Source organism: Vanellus vanellus, assembly GCF_965231255.1.
Source record: "Vanellus vanellus genome assembly, chromosome: 1".
NCBI lineage: Eukaryota > Metazoa > Chordata > Aves > Charadriiformes > Charadriidae > Vanellus > Vanellus vanellus.
Genome location: NC_138905.1, coordinates 75,087,626 through 75,110,701, shown reverse-complemented (window position 1 = coordinate 75,110,701; position 23,076 = coordinate 75,087,626). Strand labels below are relative to the sequence as shown.

Genomic DNA, 23,076 nt, shown 5'->3' with positions numbered 1-23,076 from the left:
CTCATTTTAGCATCTTATCAGTTATATAAAGCTACAATAAAACAAACAAATCTAACTGCGTTGCCTTCGGGCAGATTAGAACCAACTCTTATTTCTATATTTATACCCTCAGCCAGGCAAGCTCATATGCCCTGTAGTTACTCGTAGCCATCAGAAGTTCGCTCTTCCTATAGCTTCGCAGCTGTGACCACTTCCTTTAATTATTCTTCTGCTCACAACATTTCTTGCTTAGAAAACCGCAGCTTTATGTCCCTGTAAAGCAGACGAACATTGACTAAAAATCCCCTAAAACTCTCAGGGCAGTAGTACAGCACCTCCGTCTGCCTTTGCCCACTCTGCCCACTTCCTCTTTGGGTTCAGAACAGCCCTTTTGCTCTGTGCTTTACAACCCCACAGCATAACATGTCTTTATCTGTAACTGTGAATTCTAGATACCATCAAAAATGTTACTTACGGTAGAAAATTTCCGTGATGCAGCTAATAAACAGAAACACGTGCTGCTGCACAGTGTTGCGAGATCCTCCCTGCCTCTGCTAGCAGATGCCCTTCCACAGTGTCCCTTCCCTCGCCTGGGACAGCGCACCCCCATCCCATCGCTCAGCCTTGTCCATGTCTCCAGCCCTCCTGTGGCCTCTTCAAACTCAGCGGCTGCTCCATGTGCAGGCTTGCATTTTACTAGTCAGTAACTGTGCAGTCCTGGGTACCAATAAAACTGAATAAATGTGCTCTTTGAAGCACTTTCCAGATATAAAAATCACTCCAAGTTCCAACAACCTCATGGCTGAGTTATCCTCTTGAAAATACCCCATGTCTTTTCCGTCTTAGGTGGCTCCACAACAATCCCACGGAGTTTTACACTTTTTTTTAGCACTGCTCAGTATCCATAACAACGCAGAAGCTGGACCACATTTGCTCTTCCACACCCTCATATCCCCAAAATCCCAACCAGGGGTGGGACTGATCTGTGGGTTTTTTTTAATGCCCAAGGGCATGAGGGTCTGTCTGGCAGAGGCACTGGTGTGTGCTGGGACCAGCTCTTGCGTTACCTAGGAAAGACAGTGATTGACACTCAGTCACTTTAGATTTGAAATAGAAATGATGAGTTAGGGCAGCCATTCCTCTTTCATTGCCTGCGGGCCAAACTGACACTTTGCAGCCAGATCCAGTCCTTCCCTTCCTCTCCGTTACATTTGGAAAGGTCAGCATCTATTTATGTGTTTGCACTGACTGAGATAAAGCCAATTTGGCATATGCATTATTGCAGATAAACTCCAGAAAATCAGGCTCACCAAAGACAGCCTGGCTAAGCAGCCTGGCTGGAGACATTTTAGCAAGCTCAGAAAGACCAAAGCACCCATCCGACGATCAACAGGGACAGGAAGCCACACTCCCCGGTCTATTTTAACTCACTTCAATGAAAGAGCACGTTGCCCATCCTCTAGTTAATTACTTCAAACCATACACATTGCAGCTCAGTCCTTTTGGCATAAATTCGGGTTTCACCACCAGGCATGTTTGTGTCTTGTCTACATGGAGTAGTTTCGGATGGACTATGGCTTTTGCTTAACTGACCGGATAGAACAGATGATGCCCTATTTCAGCTTTGCTAACAGGCTGCACAAAGCGGTCCAATTACACCGTTCTTAATCAGTCAGTATGTAAAGTAAGGGTAGGGGTTTCACTTAGCTAAATATTAAGCCAGATTTTTGATCCCAATCACTCTGATGCCAAGGGCTAGAGATTACTCAGGACTGAAGGGAAGACTCAGGCTCCAAAAGAGCATAATTTGTCAGGTCTCTACAGATAGTATTTCATATCCCAGTTTATGAAAGGTACTATACGGTACAATTGCTTGAATAATTCAGAAGATCTCTTTTTAATTGCAGTCCGAACATGCAGATGTCACTTCACAATATATAACTACCTCTTTGCCTTTTCGTATACAATGTTTCCCATGTTTGCAATAATTAATGTTTATTACATTTTCATTTTGAATACATATATGTAGCCCCAATAAAGACCATAATGTGCATTACAGTATGCTTGGGAAGAAAAAAAAAGGGAAAAAAAAAAAAAGAGAAAAAAAAAAGGAAGAAAAGAAAAGAGACAGCGCTAAGAAATTCCCCCCAAATCCTAATTAATTACAACTGAAAAGTAGTCAGGGATGTACTATTTAGACACTAGAATTAAAGGAAGCAAATGTAAGAGCTGCTCAATAAATTTCAGGTCTGCAGGTACTTCACCCCCCTACCCAAGGCATCAAGAAAAAAATCAGGACACATATGACAACAAATATTTCAACATATTTCTCCAAGCAGCTATTAATTACAGAGCTTTACTGAGAACAGAGTACCTCGGTAAGTTAAATTGGGAGCAAAAATTAACAGAGCGCTTCCAAAGTCAACACCAAAGGTGCTAATTTCCCGCCTCCTGGCAACACTGCAGTCCATCAAATCCTAACCCCCTTCACTTCAGGTGTTTTCCCATTTTATACATAATTTTGGGATCACCTGGGTCTAAAACCAGTCCAAACAACACACAGCCTTTGCCCTAAGCAAGTTAACATTGTCCTCTTAACGGGGTTCACGTTCCTTAGACAGGGCAACACACAGCCTTTGCCCTAAGCAAGTTAACATTGTCCTCTTAACGGGGTTCACGTTCCTTAGACAGCTGTAGCTTCACATTCCACCCCACATCTGCGCAGCAGCCACGCTCCCACCTAACCCTTCCCAGCACTCGCCGCTCCTACACCTCACCTTTTACTTGAATCAAACTGCCATTTTCTTCCTCAGGATTATGTTTTTCCTGTAATCCTCGTCATACAAAAAAGGGGAAAAGCCCGCAGACTCTACACTGAACTCCCTTTCCAAATCTCAATTATTTCCCTGAATTAATTACAAGTTATTCCAGTAGCTGCGGGCTGTAACTGTAAGACCAGGGAATGTGGTTTGACACAGCACAAGTACCAGCATCGGAGGAGGACACGACAAAATCTCTGGTCAAATGAGGAATGTTGTGAGCAATCAAGAAAAATTAAACAAGCTCCCAGAATCTAACAGGTACCCTGAATAAAAAAACCACAAATCACGTAGCACCATCGTAAAATTATTCACTGTTACCCAACACAACACTCACCCCAGTAACCCAGAAAATGTCAGAGAACGTCTCCATCTTACAGGTAGAGAGATTAACTTTTTCCCTGCCCTTATATTAGGTACAAGAATTTAAACTCTTAATTAATAATTTGAAAAATATTGCCTTTCTCCTGATCACAAGGTAGCCATAAACAGGTGCCAGCTTTCCCAGATTTATTTGTGGCTTATAGCTATTTCCTTTGGATTTCTCAAACACCATTTGTGATGACTATTCATGAGAAGCTCATTGCAAGTAGCCATTCTTCTAGCTGGCAGCATTATGCAGGTGAAATTTTAGAAGGGATTTGAGCAGCTGGGGAATTATATTTTAGTAATTTGAAGTAATTTACTGGTACCAAATGAGTCTAACTGCTTCAGGTGAAATACAATAAAACCAGAAAAAATTTAAATGAGTCATTTTATTTTGTCAAATTAAAAAGTTGAAGCTTAACATACAAAATTTCTTTCTCCTCTACCCTCTAAAATAAGACTTTACATGGCAGAGTGAAAATTTCCATTTGATTTAACTATTTCTTTAACCTTTCGGGGGAAGGGTAAAGGAGACCTCAGAAATTCACCTCAGCTCTTCCTTGCTCTAAGCTTTTGCCAGCAAGGAACAAAAATCAATTATTTGCATAAACAGCTAGATATTGGGGTGAGGTGTGGGGTTTTGTTTGTTTTTTTTTTTTTCTAATGGTAAAGATAGTCTGAAATATGCTTTTGAATTTCTGAGGAAGAAGATGACAGGAAGGAGTGCAAAATTATTTCAGAAAACGTTTGAAACTGGGGCTTGTCTTATCCTCTAACCCAAAAGCAGATGAGTGTTAGTTCATGTTTCTCTCACATGGTTTTGAGTTACATCCCAGCTACTCCTGTGGTTACATCACGTTTACTCATAGCATCTAAAAATTACTGCAGGAATATATGGAAGAAACCAGGTTTCCATATTAGTCAGACAGTAAAGGGTGGAAAGTGCTCGTCACGCCTTCTGTCGTGCATCAATACAATGCAACAGGGCCAGAGCTGCGTGGCAAAACTTCCAGGCTGGAAAGCAAGGAGGAGAGAGAAGTCTCCTGTCAGGAACACGACTCCTGAACACTCAGCCAACACGAGGTTCCATTTTCTGTATAATAGTTGGACCCCAATGGAGAGGAAATACATTTACAAGTTACCCATGACCTTTAGTGGCCAACCCAAGATGTGGCAGCTCAGCTGTTCAGAGGTTTATCCAACCATGCCGCTTATCTCGACTACAGTAGGGTAGCCTCCATCTCTCAGTGCCTCCAGATACTTATCAAAATCAGTAGCTAATATTGAAACTTCAAGTCTACATGAAAAGCTTTAGGAAAGTGGTAGGTTCACAGCAGGAATAACCTCTCATTGTTAATATTAAACTACGCCCACAGATATATGCAGACTCTACACTTTTTGTCTCCTAAGAGGGGGAAATAATGCTGTAGATCACAGCAAGTAACACAACAAAGCTGCTGTCAAGAAATGTCTGATTTTAATTGAAGTGACACTCCATTATCCAACAGCTCCAGGCAATGCCACCGTAGTACGTGCTGGGAGATGAGACGTAGGTGGGTTGCCCGCCCTCACCGCACGCTAGGCCATCTTCTGTGATGAGCCACCTCCTGCCCCGCATCTTCTCCTGACTGTCAGGTATTGACAATGAGCCACTAGCAGTTCTTCCCCAGGATGGGAAAGATGATGCAGTCTGTGTAATATTTCATTTCTGTTTAAAAAAAAAAAAAAATTAATTCTAGAAATCAGGGGGAAAATAGCACTGAGAGAGGGGGAGAATAAGAGGAGGCACTTCCAGCTGCTGGAATTCTTAGTTCATGCAAAAGTCTGCAACTTCAAATTTTGTTCTCAAAAACTGAAATGAAACACTGAATGACTATTTCCACATAAAAGCTTTTGCTTTTTTCTTTTGCAAATTTCTCCCTAAGCCAATCTAAAACTTAAAAAAATAAAAGGAGGAGGAATATAATGAAGCAAAGTCTGAGGAAAAAAAAGCTAGCAACAGAGCTGATAAAAAAAAAAGGTTGAAATATTACATTAAAAAAATGGTAAAATGAAATGTCATAACACCACCAAAACCTTTTAACCTTTTCATTTCAAAGAAAAATTGAAAAACCAATGAACTGATACTAAATTTATATTTTTATTGGAAAAGCACTCCACCAGCAAATGTTGAACCAGCTGTAAGAACTTTATCTACAGATTACTCAGAAGAAAAAATATTCTATTTTGTATTGTTCACATTCAAAAATAAGTGACATTTTAAATATTAAGTCTGACATACTTACATTATTTCTGTATAAGTCTCCATTGATGCATAGCCAGCTTATTCTATGCCATAAAATAGAGCAAGTTTCCTATTTAGTTTTGAGTTCCTTTATCCTCTAAGTTAATAACTGGTTCAGGACTGAGAAACATTCTGCAAGCACAAAATGGCTTAAGCCCAGCAGATTGATGTGGATGGAGCCTTTTCTATTTATGCCAGAGGAAATATTGTTTTTATTATATCAACACAGCTGTGGCCCTTTACATTCCTGTTACATCCTCTGAGCATTTTAGAGTATTACCCATATTTTATGAGCGGTTTTAAGCTTCTGGATACTTTTGAAAGGAATATTCATCTTCACAAAAATTGCTTGCTGGTTGCTAGCACGCTAATAGACACCATTCTTCAAAGTAGAAGCCTGAAAAGTTCAGGCAAGTCTTTTTCTTGAAACAAAGAGAGGTAGAAAAAGACTTTGTTTAAGAATTTACTGCAAATAAATCTTCCTAAGCCTTTACGCCTAGCAGGATTTCATCTGATAAAGGTTTACAAAATTCCTCTGGGCAAAATACATAGGAATAACACATCAAGTTAAAGGCAGCGTTACTCGCAAGAGAAGAGGGAGTAGCAGTGAGTCACACTTGTCAGAAGTGAACTGCCCATCAGTTCATTAAAGGAATAGCATTTCTGGCACCAGTCCTAGAGCTGCTTTCTAACACTATTCTGGAGTTGGAACGTCATTAAAAAAAAACACACCTCTTCCACCACCACCCCTACAATGGCTTCTAGCCACCCTCTTTGCAGCCTGCTTGACAAGCCTAAAGGACTCAGGGACAATGAAGTCCCAACTTCTTAGCTCATGTTGTCCCCCAGCAGTTTGTCTCTCCAGGGCTTCCCAGATCCTTGCTTCCCATCCAGCCAACTGATAAATTCTGGGGACAGGGCTTGAGACCCTGGGAACCACCGGGGTTCCCAAGACTGTGGCTCCTCTCTAACCAGCATTTACTTCTCTGAAGGAGCCCATCCAGTACTCTGCTCTCTTCTGTGAGAGGACACACAGCAGAGTGCTAGGTTTTAATCCACAGAAAACCAAATCTGAAATCCCAAATCCATCACAAAATAATGACCTCCCTGTGCCAGCCCAGGTGAGGCTTTTCTGAAACATTGGAAAGGACCTACATATTTTGAGCAGCTGCTGCCAATATCTTTGTGAGGTACAAAGTTCATAGCTCTGCCAAGCATTTCAGTTTTCTCCAATAAACAGTGCAATATTGTAGCAACAAATCATATTAATCACCATAAAAAAAGATTTACAGCTGCTACTCTGCGACACACTATAAACTTTCTACCAGTCTCAAAGGCAGGGAGAGAAATTCACTCCAGCCGGGCAGCCCCTTCCCAGATGTACAGCAAGAAAAAAACACTTGCCACGCCACTTGCCACGAAGATTTTGACATCCCCTTGTTTGCTGAGCTTGCAGGGACACAGCACCTGGGGACCAGCCTGAGGGAGGCAGAGGTCCATTAACCGGTTCACTGCAACAGGCACAGCCGAGTGACAAGACAGCGGACTGACAGCCTGAACAAGACAAGAGCTGTAACACCGCTCCGCCGGATGTCTTAACACAGAAAGTGGCTGTTCCCATCTCCTCTCCCCCACGCTTCAGTTCTCCCTCACTCTTTCTCCACTAAAAGAAACTCAAAGTCATAACTCTGTTGTTGAGATTTGGAAGCTACTTTTTCTACAAAAAAAAAAAAAAATCAGTCTAACAAGTAAGAACTCTGCTATGTGTTTAACTGAAACAGCAAGAAATAAAAAGCCCAGTGTGAATGACTCAGAGGCTTAATAAATACCTATGCCTTTAATTTGAGAAATTCAAGTAACATGTGAATCAATTAATACGACCAGATGTTTGGCCTTCTTTAAATGTGTAGCCACATAAAACATCTCTACTTCCACATACAAAATTCAACATAATGAACTCATTATTTAACATCAGTTCATATATTAATTAAAAATACAAGGAGCCTAAATCAGTATTACAAATTCCCAGTACTCTAAAACCATGCACTTAACCCAAAACACCTTTGCTGAGCAACAACAAACCACTTCTAATATTCAAAACACAGCAAGAATTGACGAAGTCAAGCTGTCAGCTTCTGTTATTGGGCTCACATTGGTTACCATCAATAAACTTCATTAACTTGGAAGTAACTTGGGACACCTTCACACAAAGCACTGTCGCATCTCAGCTAAACAGGTCTGAACTGAAGCAGCCCTAGATGAGGGAACACGCTCCTAGTGAGCGTGATCACCGACTGAAATGCAGAAATCGCCTTCTTGAAACAGCAAGAACTTATTTTAAAAATCAAGACAGGTGGCCCAATCTCACCCCTTGTGTACATCCGTACATCTGAAAAGTGGCCAGGAATATTAACACACGTACAAACATCTTATAATTTCCAGAATACAAAAGTGAAAAAGCAGAGGAGACTGGTTTGTACTGAGAAATGAAGATACAATTTCCTGACAAGCGTTTAGTCAATTTATACTCATTAGTACCATGCTACCATTTAGTATATTAACACTTAAAGCGAAAAGAAAAAAAAAAAAGGTTACTAACCTGTGGGAAGAGAGAGTAAGTTGCATTGTCAATAGTGAAAGAATATAAAAATTCCCCGTCAAACCAGAGGTTCTTTCCCATCGGGGAGTTCAGCTTTGTCATAGCAAAGAGCTGCCCAGGGTCACAGCATTCTTCCAGCAGTTTCCTAGTGAAGGCAACCAAAAGAGAAAGAGCCTTATTAATTAAGAGCCTTGGCGTGCCTTCTCTAAAGGCCACCCCTCACACCTGAGATCCTGCCGCTCTCAGATGCTCCAAAGCAAGCCATTCATCTTCCCAGCCAGCAGATGAACCATGGGTGACTCTTTTTTTTTTTTTTTTTTACTTACAGAAGGGCCAGAAATCCTGATTTTATTCTGAAAAAACGTAGAAGCAGACAGCAAAAAATTTAAACTTCCATTCACTTTTGAGAAATAGAAGTAAAACCCAGATTCAGCAAGAGAGAGTCAATCCTTTACAACCAATTCTAATAAATAAAAAACTGGTCTCCAACACATACAGAAATCAGAGAAGCCCCTTTGAAAATTAAATAAGGCATATGAAAATTCAGTACCAAACCTTATTCATGAAGAGCAGGCCTCCTAAAGCCCCACAGTTATATAACTTTAGTATGGAAAAAAACCTGGCATCTCTCTCCAGTTACTAAATATCCTTGTGCTCCATCCACAGCAGTATTAGAGCCTGCCTTCTAACTGAAGTCCAGCTTGAGTCATCCCAGTATGAGAGAAATATATATAAAGTGGGTATTATACTTCTTGTTTCCTTGCCGAAACTGCATATCCTCTCACACGTTCATTTCCCCAAAATAGTTATCACTCAGCTTCAATAGAAATTTGAGAGCTGGTGAGGTGGTTTAAGGTTGCATTGAGCAAAAATTCTGTATCACAGCAAATTCAGCAATTAATATCCTAAAATACAGAACGATGAAAAGCTTGAGACATCTGCAGGCCAGGAATATCCTATCTTTCTGAAGCCCGCATGGGAGTAGCTCTTTATAGGAAGGGTGATGCTCTTACTAGTTTTTACATATAGTAGATGTATGTAAAATATACATTGCAGAATTATGTCATTACAGTATATTAATATATTGATATTATTATTAATATATTGATATTATTATAAACATTTCTTATTTATTTAAAAAGGAATCCTGAAGAGACTGGCACCATTTCTAGTGGCTGCACAAAAGTTGCAAGTGGCAGGCAGAAAAACGTCAGTTATTAGTGACTACTTAAATGTTTGATCTAGCTGTTCTCCCCTGTGAAAGAGATTTTATCCAAAACCATCAAGCCATTCACAAAAATGTTGAAAATGTTTGTTAGCATCTTTCAAAGTTTTACAGCTACTTTTCTTCTCTAAAAATTGATATTAAAACAATCAATGTTTTCCCCTATCAAAAAATTGATTTTGCCATAAGTTAATAGTTTTCTGTAACCATGTGAATACTATTTTCCATACGCATTTCAACTGAAAATTTGATGAAAGCCATAGAGTGGATTTGTTGTAATCTTAGCAGAAGAGGAAAAAGCTCAAAAATGTTGCATGGCAAAGAGAAAACCTAGGGGTGTCAGTGCTTTTCGTTAGCTTTCCCCGCTGGGGAAGTTCAGTGATGTGCTCTGGTTCAGCTCCAGGGCAGCATTGCCCCCACTGATGCCCCAGGCCCCTGGGACACTTCCTCCCATGGAGGAAGGCTCTCAAGGGACAGCAAGGATGCAAACACCGGGAAGATGGATAGAGGGCAGGAGATCCACTCCTCTACTGAAACAGGTACCTGAGAGTAGCCTTTGCACATGACATGCGGGCAGATTAAACTTTTAAAAGGCACAAAATTACACAAGGTAACTGGGTATCACATTTTGTTGGAAGTCAAGAGTCAGCTTCTACGAAGAGCGCCCTGTCATAAGCTGAGCAGCCCCTCCATCCCCACAGGCAGCCAAAGAGGCGAGTGATTTTTACAAAGACTCAATCAGAAGCTTGTGACAGGGTGCTTCGTGGCTCAAAAATCCAATATTTTGTCCATTTGACCCCACTGCACTGCAGGGCATGAGACTCCACCACACACCCAGACCTTACATTGTGAGGGTATGGGGTTCACCACCCCAGAGCGTGCTGCTGCTCAGACTGAAGTGCTCCGAGCACTAACTTGTTTCTGTGTGTTTTCTCCATACGGGCCTGAACTCCTCCATTTGTATCAATAAGTATTTCAGAAAAGATGTAAATCGCTGTGCTCAGGTGCATAAATAACCCCCAAATTAATGAAGCCTAGGACAAAACTGTGGCCAGTTCTAGACCCCACAATTCAAGAAAGACACAGACAGACTGGAGAGGGTCCAAAGGAGGACCACAATGATGATCAAGGGGCTGGAAAACCTAACCTATGAGGAAGAATTTAAGAAGTTAAGTCTTTTCTCCCTGGAGAAGACAATACTTAGGAGGGATCTCATCACAGTTTTCCAGTACTTGAAGGGCAGTCACAAAGAGGATGGAGGCTGTTTCTTCACAAGGAGCCACATGGAGAGGACAAGGGGCACTGGGTACAAGTTGCACTGGAAGAGGTTTCATCTCGATAGAAGAAAGAAATTTTTTACAGTGAGAAAAAGAATACAACTTCCCCAGGGACGTGGTAGACTCCCCATCGCTGGAGGTTTTCCAGATGCAATTGGGCAAGGTGCTAGATAATCTCACCTAGGCTCCGTTTCCCACAAAAGGTTGGACCAGGTGATCGTTCGAGGTCCCTTCCCACTGTGGTGGTTCTGTGATTCTGGAAGTGTTTTCCCATAGACTGCCCATTGCAGAGCTGGTTTGTCTCCCTCTGAGCAGAGCAATGTGTTAGCCAGAGTGGCAATTTCCATTCCTAGAAACACCAATGGGTCTACCTATATCCACCACAGAAAGGCTTCACATCATCCTCCTGCTGATGCCCAAATAAAGCCTTCACCACAGAACTGTGAAAATCAAACTAGAGGAAATTTGAGATCTCTTGCCAAATTACCTTTGCAAAACAGTTTAAGACAGGCATGGAATATTGTTCCAAATAAAAGATTTGAGAGTGGAGATTTTTCTGACTCTCCACGAACTCCAGTGTGCAGCCTTTGGAAAATTATTTCTCTCTCCGTCAAGTGGAAAGAAAATGATGTTTGCCTATCTTTCCCCTCCTTTTCTTTGTATTTGCTATCCCCACAGCATTTTTTTCAAGAAAGCATAACGTAATCCAAGATCAACTGGAGCTTCAACTCTACATATAGTTGTTTGTTATACAACTGTGTAACAGAATTAAAATTTCCAAGTGAAATCCTGCAACTCATACCTTCTCTGGAAGTCGGGTCTGAGCAAGACGCACAAAAATAACAGATAACTCAGTGGAAAAGTATCTAGGGAACGTTTTATATTAATGCATCTTTCCTTAGCCAGGGTAAACTGATGAGCTAAGGAACAGCTCTTTGTACGATTCCCCCCTCCCATCTATTAGATAAGATATACATACCTACTCTTTCCCCTCCCCAAAAATGCATTCTCCCACTTCCCATCAAACCCTTTGTTAATAAGCCTCTTATGAAAAGCAGTAGGTGCCTTCTGGAAGGCCCACAGACAGGCAGGTCAGTAGTTCAAGTATGCATCTGTACATATCAGCACAAAAATCTTGAGCACTCACGTGTGCTTTCTGTCAGAAAAGAACACTTATTAAAAGTCTCACATTATTCAATCTCTCTTTCTGATCCAAACCCCCAAAATTACAAAGTGAGAAAAGCTCCATAGGAAAAAGTGCATTAAAAAGCAGAACGGATTCAAAGGCGAACCTAAAGCAGGGTACTTTGCGGGACCAGGGAGTCTGAACTGATTTGCTGAGCTTGATTAAAACGTACAGCAAAAGTGTTATGATAGAATTTGCAAAACGGCAGCAGCTTTTAGCCAAGGATTTCAATTCACCGCAAGCTTTCCTTCGCCCGCAGGACATAAATAATATACCTTTGACTCAAAGTTATCTCCAATTCAGAGGAGACCTGTGTATGAGAGGAACCAAACAACTTGAACGTCTGTATTGAAAGGCACGAGGGGCCCTCAGATCTGAGAGCACTTAAGGGACAAATCCCTACTTGTGAGAGAAGCAGGAGAGAAGTTACTTTGAGAATCTCACTTCAGGCCTCTCAGATTTCAGCCGGAATTGGGCACCAAGCAGGTCATTAACTACAAGGCACCGTTAGCACTGAAGTGGCCCTGCACATCAACTCAGGCAGCAACCTGTGCACAAGGCGGCAGCTGAGCAGAATTTTGAGATGTTGGCTGCATCCCCGCAGTATACTTTGCTGAGGTTATACCAACAGACATCGCACACTGAAAGGAGGAGAGTGAAATAGATGGTGCCAAGGATTCTATATCCACATTACCTTATTTTCATGGGATTTACTGCAGACGAACTCTGGTCTGATTCCACAAAGAGCACACTGGGTGTGTTACCGAAGTGCAGCAACTGGGGACAATCAGATTTGCCTCGGAAGCCCACTTCTGACCAAAGGGCTAACACAGGTGCACCCTCCTCCACATAAAAGCAGAGAGGAAGCCAGACCTCCTTGCAATCTCAACCTAAATTCATACACAAAGTCAACGAAAGAGCTCGCATAAAAATCCCAAATCACTTATTCTTCACCTTAAGTTAATGAACTTTGCCTTTTGATTTCAGTTTGCAGCAGTTAATGCTTAATCTCACCCTGGTTTGACTCGAGTCCCAGCCAGTAATGACTCAGTAGCTAGATCAAACATCCCAAATGGCTTAAAACCAGCAAATATAACATCTGCAAGCAGAAATGGGCAATTCCACAGCACGGGTTGTCAGCCAGGAGGTTACAGCCCTTCAGCTTCCTCTTCTCCACAGGTGGATCAGGTCCTGCCTCCCCACCGCACCACCACTTCTCCAGCTCTCTGTGCCATACCTGCCTTGTGATGCTGCACTACACGAAGTACGTTAAGCACCGTGCGAGGGAGGGGGAGCAAAGTTCTTCCTCTCAATTTTTTTCCTTTTAGACCCACGCAAGGGGGGGATGTCGTACATCAGTGAGGAAAAGATCAGGTTGATGGGGAGCCAATTGTCAGGCAGCAGCAACAGGAGTGCAGCTTCAGGAAGGAGGACTGAAGGCATAAGCCTGATCTTAAGTGGAGCGATGGGCAGAAGGTGCGGGGCACGGCAAGGTGTAAGGGGCAGGGTGCAGACGTAAGAGTCCCAGGTGAGGCTGGTCAGGGATATTAAAAAATACTGGTGCCCTGACACTGGTAACACTACCAACACCCCTTTTTTTTTCCCCAAGGGGATAGCAGTTTTATAGCAAACCCCCCACACACACACCTGCTGAACCTTGCACTGAACAGGACCCCATCCAGGTCTGCAGAGGATGACACTGCACACAGGGGAGGGGGAGAGGACAAGAGGGACTACAGCTTGATCATAGAATCATAGAATCATAGAATCAGTGAGGTTGGAAGGGACCTTTAAGATCATCAAGTCCAACCATTAACCTACCCTGATAAAAACACCACCACTCCTAAACCATGTCCCTAAGCACCTCATCTACCCTTTTCTTAAACACCTCCAGGGATGGTGAATCCACCACCTCTCTGGGCAGCTTATTCCAATGTTTAATAACCCTTTCAGTGAAAAAATGCTTCCTAACATCTAATCTAAACCTGCCCTGACATAACTTGAACCCATTTCCTCTTGTCCTATCACTTGTCGCCAGGGAGAAGAGGTCAGCTCCCATCTCTCTAAAACCTCCTTTCAGGTAGTTGTAGAGGGTGATAAGGTCTCCCCTCAGCCTCCTCTTCTCCAGGCTAAACAACCCCAGATCCCTCAGTCGTTCCTCATAAGGTTTGTCCTCCAGACCCTTCACCAGCTTTGTAGCCCTTCTCTGGACACGCTCCAACACCTCAATGTCCTTCTTGTAGTGAGGGGCCCAAAACTGAACACAGTACTCGAGGTGAGGCCTCACCAGTGCCGAGTACAGGGGGATGATTACTTCCCTAGTCCGGCTCACCACACTATTCCTGATGCAGGCCAGGATGGTGTTGGCCTTCTTGGCTGCCTGGGCAGCTGCTCTGCAAGTGCCAGCAGTCCCCATGCTGAACAAGGGCATTGACTCAAGCATTGCTCAAAAATGGTAACGCGGAACTTATTATTACCGTTTCATTACAGTTTGGCTTTAATGGCAGCATTAAAATAATGACTGAGGTTCAAGTCTGAGATAAAAATAATTGGTCAAACCAATTGCTTTAGTCACACTGCTCAGCTGCCTGGATTTAGCTGCGTGGATTTCATGCTACGTCCAGTGACTAAAAAATGGAGCCAGGAGCTGACAGCACAAGACTGCAGCATTTGGTCTGACACAAACCTCCTTTTCTTTACATGGCCATTCACGTTTGCCTCAACTTCCCATGTTCTGCTTTGGGATCAAATAAATCTGAACACCCAGAGGAAAAAAAAATGAATCTGCCTTTGGAATTTCAGCTGGCGTCAAGCAAAAACCATCAGGCCTTTGCTCACAACCTGGGATTTATGGCACTGCTGAAATCCAGAGTGAGTATGGGTGGTCACTTGGGTTTATTAGGGAAGATTTGCACACCTCCATTTCAATGCAATTGCTTAATTGCTTCCATCTATGTATCCCCCAGTAGAGGCAGAAGGACCTACCAATAGCCTCATGGCTCCTCAACTAAATCTATACCTGTTTCCCACCTCATGTATACCTAAGGGACACTGGGTTAGCATCCCTATCAGAAAGACTAGCAAGAAGTTTTGGTGGCAGGGGAGAAACCACAATTGTTGCTTAATGGTTAAAATCTTGCCTTCAACAAATTTACACCCAGTTTAGAGTTTGAATTTTTGCCACTTCAGGTTTTGGCTGATTTTTTAAAATTATTTTTCCCACCCTCCAACTACAGGGACAAATGACCTCTCTGTTATTACCCATGCATCCCGAGGCCAAAGCACATTTAACCAATGAACTATTTAGCACTCTTTTTGCTGCCAATGCTTCCCAGGATGGGGACATCCACCTGTAACTGCAACCTGCACTCCGGTTTGTTAAATGTGAGATTTCACGCATGGGTCTGTTGAAAATTAGGAAGCTTAGCAGGAAACCCAGGCTGCTCTGTCTCCTGGGTTTGTGCCTTGGATCAGTTGCTGCCCTCCTCCTTTTCTCATCTGAGAAATTTATTAACAATATTTTAATGTTGCCTTGCAGATCACTGATGAAAAGAAATGCAGAGGATCAAGAATTAATCTGAGCAAATTCAAACCTGGAAACATCCTGAATTTATCCATCCAATGATTATCACCATCCAAGAACATACAAAAAATATCTATCCCCATACCCAACCTCCAACAGTAGGCTGTAGCTAATGCTTACAGCTATACGACAGTCCTCTCATATAGCCACATAAAGGCTATACATGTGGCCATTTTTTGCTCTGAGCTGGCAGCCTGAGAATTTTGTGGCTGTACAGAAGGCTACAGAAGCTATTCCATAGCAGTAAAATCACTAACTCAATTACAATCAGTGTGGTCGCATAAGCTTGAAGCTGCCATTGGCATTTGGGTTCTGAATATTCCGTGAAAACATCGTTAGTTGTATTTGGTCATGCACATTGAATTTTTTTTTTCCACAGAGCTAAATATAATACTTGTAACTGGGGGTTAGCTTGAAGAAGTCACTGAGGCTTTGAGGTTTTCATGGTGTTTAAAGTACCTTACTATTCAAGCGGTTCGAGGTATGCTAGCCTGCACCTTAGGCAGAGCAGAAGACAGCAAGTATAAGGAAACCAAAAGTGGAATGTAATGTTCTTCTCTTTTCAGGGCAGATATCACACACATCAAACTCTTGCCTCAAATACATAACTGCCCCTGTACCAAAGCTGTGGGTAGAGCACAAGTAACTGCTATGAATTTAGTAGGGAGATGGAGGGAAGAGGCTGTCACCTTTCTGCTACCACCCAGATGTTAAGGGACGCGCGAATGAACTCCAAGCCACCCAACACAGAGCCATGCGGTCTTTCTCCTTCACATCAAAACCAAAATTGGCTTCAGCCTGGTCACGTATTTTGGCACCATTCCTCTCTACAGCAGGCTCCACCCCACCTGAGAGGAAATTTAAAAGTACCCTCAGCACAACTATTCAGGAACATGATCTTAAACTTGCCCTCCTAAGAACATCATGGACAAGTACCAAAAGAATAAGAGAACAGCCAATGCAAATGCTCTTGATATTCACAAAAGCATACCAAATTGTGTTTTTTTGGGGGAAAGCAGTACTAGTTTAAGCTCTAACTAAAATTAAGACCTTTGCCAAAAACAACATCTAAATCAAGAATACATTGCTCTGCACAGGTTCATTTCTGAAAATCCCCCGGTTACCTAAGCTTGAAGAATAGGCCTAAGTGCAATGAAAAAGAAAAATGAACAAGAGTGGACACCACAGAGCAGAACAGAGAGATAATCTGATCTACTTCCCAGCCAGGCTTTCTGCAATATGATAAGATTTTATGAAGACTAAAGTCATGACAGTTTTTCTCCTCACATTTATTATTAGATTGTTTCTTGTTATGAAATTTTCAGCCTATTTCAATGCCCCCTGCAGCAATTCCTGGTGCCTGGACTTTACAAGGATCATGTCATATTTCCCCCACATTCCTCAAGAGAGGAAAGATATCAGGACAATAAAAAGGCCACAGGCAGAAGCAAATCAGGTACTGAACTGCCTGGTGCTGCAACCTGCATGAAAAGAAAGAGGTTGCAGAGGCCATGGACAGACATAGACATAGAATAAGGACAGTTCGTGAAAACCACCACTAGCTTACAACAGAGCGGCATGTGACTTTATACAGCGAGTAAGAAATTTTAACTATAAACCATTGGATAATTTGCTAAAGATTGCCAAATTAATAGTTTGGGGAGGAAATTATAAAATCAAGCACGTCCATCTCTTCTGCATCATCAGTATCTTTTCCTTCAGAACTTTCTTCTGGGTCTTTTTGAGGTGCCCAAAAGGGAAACGAAGCATTTTATTTAACCTGAGAATATTGTACCTTTGAGTTTTCACTATTTGTTTTAAGAGCACTGAACAAAATAATTGGTGCCGCCCACATAGTATAGTTAGCAGCTCTGTTTTCCAGCCTGCAAAAGAAATATAAAACTGCTTTTTTTCTCCTGCGTGTTGGGCTACGCTATCCTTGCTACACTGGCCCAGTACAAACCAACCCTGCTGCCTTGCAGCAGGCAAAATCTGAGCTGTCAGCCATTGCAGCGTATCATTGCCATCTGTTACCTTGCTGGAGAGGGTCCAGAGGAGGGCCACGAGGATGATCCGAGGGCTGGAGCACCTCTCCTATGAGGAGAGGCTGAGAGAGTTGGGGCTGTTCAGCCTGGAGAAGAGAAGGCTCCGGGGACACCTTATTGCGGCCTTCCAGTACCTAAAGGGGGCCTGCAGGAGAGCTGGGGAAGGGCTTTTTACTAGGGCATGTAGTGATAGGACGAGGGGGGATGGCTTTGAACTGGAAGAGGGCAGGTTCAGATTAAACATTAGGAAGACATTTTTCACTGTGAGGGTGGTGAGGCACTGGAACAGGTTACCCGGAGAGGTTGTTGAGGCCCTGTCGTGGTTCGGCCTCAGCCAGCACCAAAGAACCACGCAGCCGCTCGCTCCACTCCCACAGCCGTGGGGAAAAATCGGCAGAAAAAGGCAAAACTCGTGGGTTGAAATAGTGCGATTTAACAGAACAGCCAAAGGGAAGAAGAAAGAAAAACAGTAACACCGATAAAGGACCCTAAGGACCCGGACCACCGCAGCCCTCCCCCTCCCGGCTAGCTCCTCTTATAGCTGGGCATGGGTCCCGAATACCTGCCTCCCCTGCCGGCTCCTTGGGGAAATTAACCCCATCCCTGCCGGAACCAGGACAGGCCCCGTCCCTGGAGGTGTTCAAGGCCAGGCTGGACGTGGCCTTGGGCAACCTGGTCTAGTGGGAGGTGTCCCTACCCATGGCAGCAGGGTTGGAACTCCATGATCTTCAAGGTCCCTTCCAACCTAAACCATTCTGTGATTCTATGATCTGTGACTGATTTTGTCCACCTTTTTTTTTTTTTTTTTTTTTTGGAAACGTACAAATGATATCTTTTTTCCAGGAATGTTCAGAGTTATCATGGAAAATGTTTTTTTTTCCCCCCTCTACCCTGCTTTCAAACAAACAAAGATAAATTTAGCGCTTAAAATGTCAAGGAGCTTAAGCGTTTTACACATTTTCAGAAGACAGCAGTAGCAATGGTATTACACGGCACACCTGGTAATTCCCTAAACTTGTCTATATTCTGTTCTCTCAAAATTGAACTGTGCTTTAGCTCAATCTCTGAATCTTCAGATTATTTCAGATTATTTAATCTCTATCAGATTCTCCTTTGAATTTAAACTCAAAATTCAGATAGCGTGATAAAACAGCTACTTTAGTTGATTGTACATTCTCTCTTTGGTCAAACCCCTGAATTTTCAGAAAAGAAATTGAAAGGATATACTTTTCTGCCACTTTAAGCAGACATGATTCTTTTAATAACATCACATCAATTTATTCCATACCTTCGTTAATACTGCAAGTGCAAAAGGAGGACTGAACTGTGCAACATTTAGATTGCAGAAGTACAGACGAGGCAAAAATTGCCAGGGACTATCCTTGTTATTGAACAACTTACATCAACTAGAAGAAACCAGGATATTTCTCAGTGAATAAAAGCCTACGTGAACATCTGACAAGCCTGAAGTTTACCTTTCCTCCTGACAATTCTTTTACTTACAAACTGCGCAGGTTTGATCTGCAAAGCTATTGAAACACAGTATTGTTCGCATCTTTTCAGAGAAAATACATTTTGATTCGTGCAAACCTGCTTCAAACTGCTACGCACAAAGCCTGCTTATAAGCTTTGAAACACAAATTATAATGTATGAATTATAATGTATGAATTATAGAGTACAAATTCTAGTATTCGGTCAGATGAAGTTTAAGACTCTCCTACCAGATCTATGAAGAGCTATATACAAGGAAACCACCACAAGTTGTGACTTGCAATAGCAAAAACAGCACCGTAGCGCTGCTTTATTACTCATGCAGTAAAATCTACCGGCATGCGGGATGCCTCCGAGTTGTCTATATCGAAGCCCCGACCTCATGCAGGAGAGAGCAGCGACTCGTCATCTCACTAGGAACTGCGACGAACAGCCACATTCCCTTGAGAAGTGATGAATTTGAGCGTGAGCTGGTGGTTTCTGGGCAGCGGCCAGCAGCTCAAGAGAAAAGGCCTCACATGATGCCGGAATTCACTGGCACTGCACCAGACTGCTCCTTTGCTTTGCTAATGCCACCACCACCAGCAGCCCCTAAATACGATAACTGTGTTTGAGGGCCCATCCCAGGGGAGACACCGGGTTCATCTCGCTTTACAGTATTTGAAATGTAAACACCTCTGTCTAAGTCCACTCCAAGGCTTCTTCGTAGCCGAGATAGCTTCTTTTAGGGTGTGATTCATCTCAAACTAAACAGACATCTATCTCCTCTCCAATGACCATAAAGAGAATTTAGATGGAGACGTCTACGTTTGGTAGTTTAATTCCAATCCATGAAGCCAGACCTGCTGCTCCACACCCCAGAAAGCCCCTCAAGGCTTCTGCAGCTAACGTGAGCTGCGAGGGAGGGACTGTAGGTCTTCTGCCTGTCTAGCGTATCTCACAGAAGGATGCTGTTTGCCAGCAGCCTCACCTGACGCTCTTCCAGCTCCGTTCATACAGCCCTCACAGTGGGCTGTCAGAAAGATGAGATGGCACAACTGCGTGAAATGGTCGTTTTGTCAGAGAGAATTCAGAGGCAGAGGGGAGCAGGGCAAAGGGAATAGATTAATTGCTGCTTCTTTTTTTTTAATCTTATAAACCTGGCAGGAGGAGAGCAGCTTTCACAGAGAGGAGGCGAAATTAATGAATCGCTGTCTTGCAAAACAGCAGAGCCATCAACTGAGGCAGGAAGTTACAATACACGACGGCGCTGCTGCAGGGGGGGAGAAATTAGTTGTTCTTACCAGTTCCCTCATTCCTTTCAGCAAAATTGCTGATTGCTTTGCACCGCTACAAGCACAAAGAAATTTTCGGCTTCAACAAGGGCACGGGATGGCTGTATTCTTCCAGGAGAAGGAGATTCACTAAAAATAAATCGAGCCGCTCTAATCTTACATTTGAGCTTGTAATATCCAGAGCGCTGATACATACCACCTAGATCTAAGCAGTCAATTATCACACTACAGTGACTTCTCCACCTGCTTCTGCAACCCAGATAAAAGCCCTGGAAGTATTATATAACGCTCCTCACAAAAGTGCCCTTGCACTCCAATCCGAGGAAGTCCATAGGGAGCTTTTTACTAATTTGATCAGTTAAAGTCATGCCCCTCCACAGAAGGTGAACTGACCAGAAAAAATTATATATATTTTTCCTCCATTGCACAGATGTAAACATCTTGTAATGCCTAAAAACTGAGAGCACAGCAGAAATGAAGAGGAGAGGAATAATCCTCCGCTGGTCAGCCTGAGCGCTTTTTGACACAAAAACTGTAGGTAACCAGGCAGCCATTGCCTATACATATGATAGAGACAAGAATATGTAAAAATATCACATGAACAGGCATGAAAGAGCAATATATTTTCAAAGGCGCATGAAGCTGCACATCTGGGAGGGGGGGAAGCTTTAACCCATCAAAGACACATGAATAGATCTACAACTGAAGGAAAAGAAACTTGTTCCTCTCACTTCTCAGAAACGGTTTCCCACATCTCATAACTATCGGTTGTTGAGGAGACAGAGCGAGTTTTGCCCGATTGGGACACATCCACGTGATGCCCTGCTAGCTCGCAGGGCGAGCTGATCGGCGAAACAAAATAGGAAACCTCGGGTTTGATCTCTCTTTTCTATCCAGCCGCTGCTTTTCACGAAACTTGTAGGAACTGACTACCTTAAGGGCTTCTATTGTTCCATCTAATTTGGATGAAATTAGCCAGTGAGACAAACTTCATAAAGGGGGTGGTTTATGATTGAGATTCCAGTCATATATATCACATTTCCTACTGGCTGCGAGGGGAAACAAAAAAAATCCAATAAATGCCAAATAATGCCTTGCTTTAGCTTTCTTGACAAGGACATCGACAAAACTGTGTGTCCTTTGTTGCCCCTGTATACCCAGAATTATACACCAGTTAAGCTGTAATAGTCCAATTTTGGATGAAAGCCATGATTTAATGCACTGTCAAGCACTGACACTGGACTTCACTCACAGCCCGAGTTGCTGCAACCATCAACATCACTTTTGAAAACAGCTGATGATCAGTTGGCCAAAAAATCCAGAGATATTTCTGAACTGAGATCAGTGATCCCTCTGCATGCTGACAGATGGCTTCTAACAGATGAAAATGAATGGTAAAATTATCACAGATTAAAACAGAGCCACTTACTTGAAGTATACCCTGAACTTGAATTTCTCCTGTTTGTGTTTACAAGCTTCATTTTTGAAGTGGTTTTGCTAATATGTTTTAAATCTTGCATGAGTACTAGGTGCTATAAAATCAGTTTCATTGATGCAAATAGTTTGCTAAATGCAGTAAGTGGATTAAAATAAAGGAAAGGCACATCCAATTTGGAACATCTTTTCACTAGAAGCTCCAATTGCAAGTCTTTTTAAGTCTCATCCTCTGGTGAAGCCACAGAAAAAAGTTAAATGGCAGTCATCTTGCAATCACCTTTAACTTCACCACATTTGAATTCTGGCTGTTGCCTGTTTTACAGACTTACTGAAATCAGAAAGGATCACGCCAGCTGAGTTGAAATGAGTCTGTTCTTACAGGGAAGGTCAGCCGAGATGCTTTCACTAGTCATCTCCAAATACCCGTCCCAGGGACAAGAGGTAACGTACCCTCTCAGCCTTCACAGCTTCCTCTCCTGTAGGCCCAGCAAAAAAAAAAAACAAAACAACCCAAAAAACAAGTTTATTGATGATCATCAGAGTATACTGCAGAACTGGGACTCTGATATGATAAAGCAAAAGCAGAAGCAAACTCTAAGCCTGTTGCTGGACCACAGGATTTCTTTTTTCAACTTTCCTACTTCCATTCTCGGTGGTTGAGTGATGGCTATGTGTTGTATTAATTGATTTGCGATGCAGGAGCACTTAGTGGTTGAAGCCCCATTTTGCACTCATGTAACAGTCTACTGGTGTGCTTCGGGTCTCAGTGTTCTTCCTAAGATGCTCACGCCATCAAAGCCCAGCCGCTGCACAGTTAGGCATCATTTTATGCTGGTCATCTAGACTTTCCACAGCCAACAGAAGGACACTTCCCCTACCCTGACACAGGCATCTAAGGCAGAAGAGAGCTGTCAGTAGCTGCGAGTACCTCTGCCTGTTCGTTGCTTATAGCAGGAGGAAACTATAGTAGGAGTACTAGCAGAGGAATTTAACTTTTAGATAGTTAAAGTAAGTGTGATGAACCTCAATCTGCTGTATCGGTAGGTGACTATACATCATTAAAACCTGTTGTTCATCCCCTGGCCTAGACAATAGGAACACGATCACAGGAAAGTGACTTTTTCTTTTTTTTTTTCTGAACATATCTCAATAACAAAAACTGCCGTATACCTTACTTGCTCTAGCACCTCATTAGAAAGGATAAAATGCTGATGCAGAAGTAAACTTTTGCCATTTGCTCTCAACAGCGCTGCCAGCTTACCAACAACTGTATGTAAAACGCCTCTTGCAATTACTTAAAATGCGCTCAGACCTCCACTCTCACCAACACGCGCTACTGCAAAGTAACCTAGCTAGTATCCAACAGGGGGTATGGAAGAGTCCAACAGATGTTTTCCCACTTTCCACCCACATCATCTCATTTCTGAGTGACGCCACTCCTTCACTGGCAACCTACCCTGAGCCAAGTCCCTTTGGCTAGACTCACAGCACCAATTCACTGTTCACCACC

The 23,076-nt window shown here is 42.7% G+C and overlaps 1 protein-coding gene across 1 annotated transcript in view; it reads right to left on the bottom strand.

Annotated features, from left to right (window-relative positions):
- The window catches only part of ST8SIA1 (ST8 alpha-N-acetyl-neuraminide alpha-2,8-sialyltransferase 1), a gene marked incomplete at its 5' end in the record, with an annotated part of 134,074 nt that overhangs the window by 90,312 nt on the left and 20,686 nt on the right, over nucleotides 1–23,076 (bottom strand). Inside the window, one exon of the mRNA XM_082487783.1 lies at nucleotides 8,048–8,192. Coding sequence (XP_082343909.1) covers nucleotides 8,048–8,192 — 145 coding nt within the window. The remainder of the gene's footprint in view (nucleotides 1–8,047; nucleotides 8,193–23,076) is intronic.